Source organism: Platichthys flesus, chromosome 13, assembly GCF_949316205.1.
Source record: "Platichthys flesus chromosome 13, fPlaFle2.1, whole genome shotgun sequence".
Lineage (NCBI taxonomy): Eukaryota > Metazoa > Chordata > Actinopteri > Pleuronectiformes > Pleuronectidae > Platichthys > Platichthys flesus.
The window spans coordinates 2,762,112-2,771,545 of NC_084957.1; the positions used below are offsets into that span (position 1 = coordinate 2,762,112).

Sequence of the window (9,434 nt, forward strand, 5' to 3'; positions counted from 1 at the left end):
TCTGCTGAAGCTTCAGCGTTCAAACGTCTCATATCATTCACAGATTTCTTATTGTTGCACTCCCTGAACTTGAGCAGGATTCCTCAGCAGCTGCAGAACGAACCTGACATTTGAAAGTTCAGCTCTGACACCTGAGCGACGTGTTGGCAGTTAGGTGTGGTGTTATCACCGTCTGTCACACATCCATGATGACACCAAGCTCCTCCCCTCAGGCTCCTGCTTGGAGAGGCTCGTCACAGCCACTTCAGGATTTCATCAATTAATAAAAGTCCTGTTTACTCAAAGGATAAAACCTTTTGATTTGAACATAGTAGCAGATATTGAATAATTAAGACTGCATGGCTTTATCTCACGGGGAATATCCGTCCATAAAAGTAAACGTGTGTTGATTTGTCCTTCAGGTCTGCAGAGTCCACCCGTCCAGTGGAGTCCAGTTTGGGTTCGAGACATTGGGAGACGCTTGTGAGTTTAAGTGTTGTTGTAAGTTTGTGGACTTTGTGCTTTAAAGACTAAAAACTTGGTGTTATGAACACACACACACACACACGACAACACTCCAAGACTTAGAAACAAATTTGAGCCTTTATTGGAATGTTGCAAGGCATTAAATACACAAATTCCATTATTTTAATAATTTGGTATTTAATAATTAAAAAAAAACTTCTAGTCTAACAATACTGGTCTGACAGTCGTTCCTTATGTAACCTCAGAAAGTCCTCTCTCTCTCTCTCTCTCTCACTCTATCAGAGATGGAAACCTGACAGTCTGAAGTGAAACAGATGTGAATCTATGGATTGAGAATTAAAGGGCAAGACAGCGATGACACATGGGGAACAACGGCGAGCCCACCCGAACAAATACTGCGTATCAAAGCTGCACCATGGTTTTAAAACAGTCGTTTGTTCATATTGTAATCGATTACATTTTCTTTTTTTACCCCTGATTTCCCAAGTTTTACATATAAAAACTTTTGTATGAAATATAAACAAGCTCTTATTGTGATACACAGACATGGAAATTTGAAGCTGATATTCTTTGCAGAAATTAAAAACAGACAATAATATGTTCTAAACTCGTCAATGGTTTCAGGAGTCGTCAGATCTCGCCTGGACTCGTGCTCGATAAACATAAATAATATGTTCTGGTGTCAGGAAATTACTATCAATGTTTCTGTCATCATCTTCGGCCTCCACCAACACCACCTGTATATGCATCATCATCATCATCATCATCATCATCATCATCATCATCATCATCATCATCATAGTCACTCACAGCATTTTGCTCAACAGATCCAGAAAGGTTTTTTTTTTTTTAAATCATTTTGGTTTACGAACCATTTTCCCTCATTTTGAAAAAGAAAAGCAAGAAAAAGGAAAAGTAAGAAAGAAAGAAAGAAAGCAGGAAACACAGAACATAAGAAAAGAACATTCACAATAAACTTTCCAGCCGGTCTGTGTTTGGTCTGGTCTCTTTTCCTTTTTTTAAATCTTTTTATATTCTGGATCTCCTCTGCGTCCCCACAGCTGAACGACTAATCAAAAAGCACAGAAGCGCCGCCATCGTCCCACCTCCTGATCCTGACTAACCTTCCATCAATCCAACCCCCCCGCTCCAACCCGTCCCAGCTCCCACCCGCTTCTGTTCGACTGTCGGGTTCTGAGTTAAGACATGACCCCGAACACAGGGTTGTGGCGACAGATGCTCGGCCCGATCTCTTCATAGTCCTTCTTGGTGTGGCAGACCTGGTAGAACTCCGGCTGTGGAAACACATGAAGGGGACGATGAACACAGACCAGCTTAAAGAATAGACAATAACTAAAACGTGTTAGTGTGTCTGTACACGAAGAAATGTGAAGAACCAGTGGATCCTGACGCCAGGAGCTGTCGACATCATCCAACAAACGCCACATTAGATCAAGTGCACTCGGTAGATTAGGGTTTATCTCACTGTCATTGACAAAAGGGATAAAATGATTGAAGTTCTATGTCTAACACTTTATCTATCTTAACAATAAGGACACACAACTGGTGTTGTACTTGCAGAATGAGTTTCAAAACAAACGTTCACCCACGTGAAAGTTCACAGCTAATTCGATATTAAGCTGCAACAATCGCCTGCAAATGTCAACTCAGTCAGTTTAGGTCTGAAAGTTGTGTAGCATCGCCCGGCCTTGTGTGTGGGTCAGTTTTGCAGTGAAAGTTTTTCTTAACTATGTTTGACTGCCCCTGATGCCCCAGCTGTCAATCAAACATATATATGAAGACAGCCCCCCCCCCCCCCCTCCCCCCCCCACTTAGAAGCTGAAAGACTCACAAGCATTTCTGAATCATCTCTTATACTAAACTATAAAAATCATAAATCTAATATCTACATTTACTCCCACTTGCGCAGATAATGGAATATGGACTGGAAACATTACACCTCCCCTTCCACCAGGGGGCTCTATTCCCATACAAGCAGTGACTAAGTGCATTTAACAAACTAATGGATGAGTCAGAATTTCCTCATTTAAACAAAGATGAATTAAAAGTGAACTGAGACCTGAACTCTAACAGACACATTAACACAAAGTCAATTTTCACCTTATGAATACATCAAGGATTTAAGGACGTATGTCTCTTGTCTCTTAACACTGAGAAGTGTGTGTGTGTGTGTGTTGTGTGTGTGTTGACTGCATGTTGATAGAGTTGTGTGCATTGAAATACTCACAGTTGATGCTAACATTGATCACCAAACCACACTGCATATCTCTGCATATGATGAGTGATGACTTGGACATCGATTGGTTTTGGCTGAGGAGAGAGAACAGAGACAAATCCAGGATCAGAGATGCAGTAGTGATGAGAGGACGCAAAAAGAAAGAAGACAAACTGTTAGAGGCTTTAAAACAAATATATGTACACTCTAACACAGGCCATGTTTTCTTTATAGCAGAGTAAGTGTTTCATTGTCAGATCCCGGGATATTTTGGCATAAAAAACAGTTTATAATACTTAAACTCAGAATGATGTTTATTTATTTCCTTATTCATCACAGAGGACGGTTTAAGATGTTACTGTAATCTGATCTTCATTCACTCCTCACACAGTAATTGTGTTTGGCTGAGAGGAATCGATCTGTGCAGTAAATGAAAGGGCCCCGCTCACCTTGAGCTTTCCTCCACTCAGCTCCTCGCTCATCTTCAGTCGGCATCAACCGACCTCTTAAATCTCTCTGCAGGCGGCGCCCGAAGTCCCTGAACATGGTGGAGCCTCCTGAGAGAACAACGTTCTGCGGGAGAAAAGGTGACGGGGATCAGAGAGCTGTAGAGTAAGAAGCCTTTAACCCCGGTGACCTGTGGACGTAGTGAGGGGGCAGGAGGGAAACACCACTTGGCACCGGGGATCTGATACTCAGCCAAATGTCCCAACTCGACACAAAACAATGTCTCCAACAGTGAATCTTAAACAAAATAAAAGGTTTGACAGATGGACGACAGTTTACCTTGTAGAGCGGACGCCTGACATCAATCGGGCAGTTCTGAATGACCTCGTCCACGACCTCGGAGATGGGCTGGGTGAAGTCAGGGTTGGCAAACTGGGATGAGAGAGGAGACTTGTTATTCTGCTCTAATCCCCTCGCTACTGTTTGTGGGTTCCAGTTATCTTAGATTGTGTTGTGATTCTCACCTCCGGGGTGGAAGAAGATCTCAGGCCGAGGAGCGCTCGTAGCCGACGTCGATGGTGAACTCCTTCTTGCTGATGGAGTTGATGCCGGTGTACTGCTTGATCCACTTGGAGCCGTCTGTGTCGTACTTGCTGAACTCTTTGACTAGATCCGGGCACACGTAGCTGTACCGCTCCTGCCGGGGACGGAACGAGTACAAGGTCGTGTTTTTTGAGTTTTTTCTGGAGTGGATGATGGGAGCTGTAGCGGAGGACCTACCTTCACCGCCTTAGCTGTCTCCAGCGACTGCTCGGGGGGGATGCCCACCTCCCTCTCCCTCAGGAGCTGCTGGGTGAAGTAGGTGATGTCTCGCCCTGCGATGGGGATGTGCTTTATACAGCTGCCAATAACGTAACCTTCAGCCTGAGAGACACAGAGGAACAGAGAGAGAGACTGAAAACAGCTGATGTTACATAACGTTCAACATAAAGACAAAGATTGAGGACAGCACAGACACAGAGTCTGTAACTGACACAGAGTCTGTAACTGGATGTTTCCATTTCATTTCTGCTTGTCCACGTCCCAGCCGTGTTGTGTTTGGCTCATTTTTTGCACTTGTTGCTGAACATGCAGATAAATGTCGAGTCAGTCGGTCTCTAAAGGTTTTCTGCAAACACATTTCCTGAAACGGAGCAGCTTTCAAACCTCTGACTCACTGTTTGCTTTTAAACATCAACTCTATCCGGTTTCTGAGCAAGTAAAAAAAAAACATTAACTCAACACAGATGCCACTAATCGTAATTCAATTTGAGCCACGGGCGTTTACAAGATTCAAAAATGATCAAAGTTAATAATTAAAATGCTGTCCTGAGGGGAGCAAACATTTATTACTATGTCTCCCTCTAAAATTAAAACAGTCAATTACGGAACATAAGTAGCTGCTACATAAATATATTATATATTTTGTAGTACAGTGCCAATCATAATAAAACAAATAATCAAAAACATTATCTCAGGACCTTAAACATTATAGAGAAACTCAACAGTTCTGATTTCTGAAGGTCCATGAAGGAAACACTTTATAATCTTGTTTAGATAAGTGCTATACAAATAATGTTATTGTTATTATTATCATTATGTACAGAGCAAAGCGTTGACTCTTCAGAAACGTGGAGCTGTGTGCATGTGTGAGAGACAGTGATTAACTGAGGGATCTGTAGACTCACCACAGGGATGACGTGAGTGACACCGTCTCCGCTGTCGATGACCGTCCCCGTCAGCGTCCTCTCTCCAACCTGTCTGGATGTCCAGGAGGCGGCGAGGGCGAGCACAGCCTGCCACGCACAAAAACACACATATGAAGCACATGTGAGATTTATATATAAGATTATATGTTCAAATGTTAATTAGCTAGACTTTTTATAGCTGATCCCATGAGGAAGAAGTGTTTATGACTCGTCATGTCAACAAGTTCCATCACATCTCACCTGCACAGCGATGTACAGCCCTGGCACGTTGAAGGACTCGAACATGATCTCAGCTGTGTACTCTCGGTTCTCCGGTGTGTTGAGGGGAGGCTCGGTCTGAATACACACAAACGCACAAACAAGACAAAATAAGATATTTAAAAAAGAGGGCATTTAAGGATGAATTCACTGAGGCTGACCCTTTGTGTTTACTAGCTCTGGATGGGTCACGTGCTCACCAGGAGGAAGTAGTGGTCCTCAGGCTCCGCCCTCAGGTACTTGAAGATGATCTGCTCCATGAAGCGCTCCATGAGGTCCCAGTCCTCCACAATCCCATGACGGATTGGCCACTGTTGACACACAGGTTCAGGTTAAAATTAGAATAATGTTCAGTACAGGTCATGTCCTGGTTTCCCTGTGAAGTCTCTCTCTTCCCTGTTTGAGTCATTCAAAGAGAAACGGTCACCTACTAATCAGACAGGGAAACCATCTCCTTTCTACTGCTTCCTGTTTACTCATTGTTAAATCTATTATGTATACTGTTAAAATATCGGCCTGTCAGTCACTTCTGCAGGTTCATAAATCCAACAGGGTCCCGTACCTTAGTGGAATATGAGGGTTTGTCTACTGCTTCATCTCCAATGAAGAAATCCAAGTCATCCACCCCCTTCATCATCCTCCGCTGGGCCTGGTCCCCGACCTTGGCTGATTCTTTGATGGCGATACCTGACGAGAGAAGAGAGAAGTCATTACCTGGCTACAGGGTTGTGTGAGGTACATGTGCAGGTAATTAAGATAGTGTCATTTCAAAAATCTAAAAGACATTTACATATACAGAAATATGACCTGAAAAGACCCTTAAAGTGTTCAAAGTGTTAAAGGCACAAAGTCAAAGTTAGAAAAGTATTTATAATTGTTGTCGGAGGATTTTTGAAACTTGTATCATTTCCCCTTTTCGTTGCTGGTGTCACTGGCCTTGCGGGCTGGTGGTCAGGGAATCGAACATACAGGGAAATACTCACATGATGGAACGATGAACTGTGGCTCTGTGTTCCCTGCATACCCCAGTTTGGTGTAACTGCAAGAGAAGAAAACAACATTTCTCCATTAGAAGCCAGTTGGATGAACTGGACAACACAGAGCTGGAACTGCATTTAGACGTGTGAACATTTACTACAGCGAAGATTATTTTGGGCTGCGTTCCCTTATTGTTCTGATCAATGCCATCCCTGTCCTGTGGGGAGTTGGTTTGATGCCAAGAGCAGCAGCAGCTCTGGGGTTTGCTAATAGGAGGCCATTAAAAGAGCCATTCATGTCACACTGGGAACTGAGAACTATTCATATGTCTACTGGGTGGGGTGGGGGGGGTCCCTTCTGTATAAACTGATCACTAACCCTTAATATAAACCAGCATGACCTCAGCATCAGCTGCTGTATCTCCTTCTGCTTTGTGATAAGGAGAGAATCAAACCTTTACCAAGTTTCTCAAAGTCCTTCCTGCAACAACCTCAGCTAAAGACTCTAGAGTTTGAACCCTCCTCTGTATGAAGGTCTTGTGGGCACATGCTGACCAGATGTAGTCCGGACTGGGCTAAGCTCAGACTCCCATAATAGCCCTCATGGCCAGGGGACTGAGAGCGGACACCTCTGACTCGTCCAGAGCACTGTGGGCACTGTGGGCCACATCCTGGTCACAACAGTGGCTTCTTTGAGTTCAACTGACTGTGACAAGAAGCAGCCGGAAGAGGCAGCATCAGGAAGTCAGGAGGAACTCCACTGGTTGTTATGACTGGAACGATCCCCTCATTTCAACGTCAACAACTGGTTTCAATGGAAAAGGCATAAAGTGCTGAGTTGCTGAAAGACTTTGCTGAGTCAAGCTGCAAATTCACGAAGTCACACTGCCAAGGTCAAAGGCATGCGATGATGTCACCACTGTAGAAACTAATTATAAAAAACAAAATTTGCTGAAAAAGCTGCATATTTCCATAAATATGAGAAGTTAAAAGAATAAAGACGAGAGCTGACGCGCCCTGAGCGAACTGAAGGTTGTTGACGTGTGAATTAATACAACAGCAGCTGATTCAACGTATGAGACATGAATGTGTTTCACTCTTATTACAATAATAGAAGTCGTATTATCAGTAGTGTCTAATGCATATATTGCATGATTTGTATGTGTGTCACTATCAACAGCTGCTTCATGCCACCAGTAGTGTGGTCTGACAGCAGCAGAGCTCTGAACACCTTCATACCACAGAACAGTCCCAGCTTGTCTCCCTCAACCTGCCTCGACACGCGGAAAACACACAACTCACGTCTGACAGTGGACATCATCGCACAGGACGCACAAGAGTGGAGTCGACCAGATTTTAAAAACACACATGATTCTATGGGCATCTACTTTAGAATCGTACAACTGACTTAAATCCTGTCGTCTGTAACGTTGGTTCACTTTCGACCTGTGCTCATTAATGACTGCAGCCTTGTGGTATGAGATTTAGACTAAAGATTTGCTAAAGATAGATGAAGCAACGCCTCCACCCAAACCCTTCAAATGCCCTGTGGTAACACACATGGGATTTCTACATTCATGTCAGTGTTGCACATAAGACGACACCTGCACCCTGATGTGACTGTGGTTGATCTATCATGCAGTCATTAAACAACTTAGAAGGTAGATGTGTGTCAGGAAGTGGAGCCGTCTTCCTCTGGACATCCTGAACTCCCTCAGTGACTTTGCACTAACTCTGTACCAACTTGGTGATCAGGTGTTAGCTCCACAGATAATTAAGTACCACTTGCAGATGCAGTTACTGGAACATGTCGTCTGCCTTGTACCTTTAAGACCGGGCTATTAAAGTAAAAAGGGAACATCTGCTTAATGAGTAGGAACTAGCACAGGAGGCTAACCCAAGTCTCAGCTGCACTTCCTTCTTCTGGTCCCAGTGCAGATCTGAAGCAGTTCTCTGGTTTACAGCCTGGAGGGATGGGGGGGGGAGGTATGCAATGTGAGGAGTTCAAGCCTCTACATGAAAGCCCCCCCCCCCCCCCCAAAAGAAAACTAGCTGAGCACACCTCTCATCACCTGAGGACAGTTATTTGAGCGAATGTCCACATCGCCTGAAACACAAACCCCTTCCTCGCTGTGGATTTAATTATTTATTTATAAAAAATAAAATGACATAACAATCAGGAGTCAAAATATACCTGATACCAAGGACAGGAGGTGCACACCCACCCACACACACACACACTGATCTATACAGTGCTCCTCAGATAACATCTGGATCTGTGATTTTTTTACTCTGTCCTCTCAAAGCATCATTTCGATGTCGAGGCCAGAACAAATGCAAATGACTGCTCGAGCACCTGATTGAGACGGATCGCCCGAGAATAGAACCAACAACCTTCTGAGGAGCCGGAATTAGAGAAGTTAATCAGAAAAACATGCTCGGAGGTCGAGAACAGCTCCTTATATGGAGCAGAGCGCGTGAATGAGGAAGTGGAGGCTGTGTAGGAAGTGGCGCTGCGCCTCGTCGAGTGGAGACACCAGTATCACACTGGTTTCTATTCAGGGCCACATATCGGACTGGGAAATCTGGTAGAACATGTAATGTTGTGGTGGGACGCTGTTTTGTCAACACCAGCTGAACTCCCTCTGAATGAATGGAGCCAGATGTGAGGCATCCGCCCCCCCTCCTCCTCCCCAGTCTGTGGTCTCACGGTGACACAGGAGAAACAAGCTGGGGGGGGGGGGATACAATGTCGCTACTGGTGCAACTGGCGAGCGACCAGGACGATGGAGGTGAAACCCTAGCGGTGCCGTAGTGCCCCTGAGCCGCTGGGGAACACAACAACCACAGCTAGCTGCTCGTTAGCATGTTAGCTCCCAGGCTAGCGGTGGGTCTAACGCCCGCAGACACACACACACACACACACAAACACCCGGGCTCCTCCGCTGACACTGACAGCCCCTGCCCGCACCCAGACACTCCATGACACCCGGGCCCCCCTCGGCTGCACGCCCCGCTCCCGGCCACTTACCCTGTGCCGCAGTCCACCACACATGCCGGTAAGCGTTGAGCCATCTCTCCCGGGGTCCGTGCTCGACTCGAGGCGCTGAAACGAGGCGGTGTCGTCGGGGAGGATCCGTGAGCGTCCACAGGCGGAACCCGGAGCCCGCACTCTACGCTTCCACTTCCGCACTCGGCTTCTCGCAGCCAGGGGAGAGGCAAGATGGCGGAGGCCGGGCAGAGCGACACGGGCACGGGCAGGACTGAGCGGCTGTCAGTCAGCGGAGGAGGAGGAGGGAGAGG

General features: G+C 45.5%; 1 protein-coding gene across 1 annotated transcript; it reads right to left on the reverse strand.

The window, feature by feature from the left end:
• Nucleotides 1–563: 563 nt before the first annotated feature.
• On the reverse strand, nucleotides 564–9,412 carry LOC133967270 (actin-related protein 3-like). Its single transcript, XM_062402612.1, is given in 15 exon segments — nucleotides 564–1,760; nucleotides 2,714–2,733; nucleotides 2,736–2,796; nucleotides 3,151–3,196; nucleotides 3,198–3,274; nucleotides 3,488–3,582; nucleotides 3,676–3,701; nucleotides 3,703–3,845; nucleotides 3,929–4,072; nucleotides 4,876–4,983; nucleotides 5,137–5,232; nucleotides 5,355–5,465; nucleotides 5,717–5,841; nucleotides 6,138–6,193; nucleotides 9,163–9,412. Coding segments are annotated over 15 exon segments (1,248 nt in total). The 5' UTR covers nucleotides 9,207–9,412; the 3' UTR covers nucleotides 564–1,664.
• Between the last annotated feature and the right edge of the window lie 22 nt (nucleotides 9,413–9,434).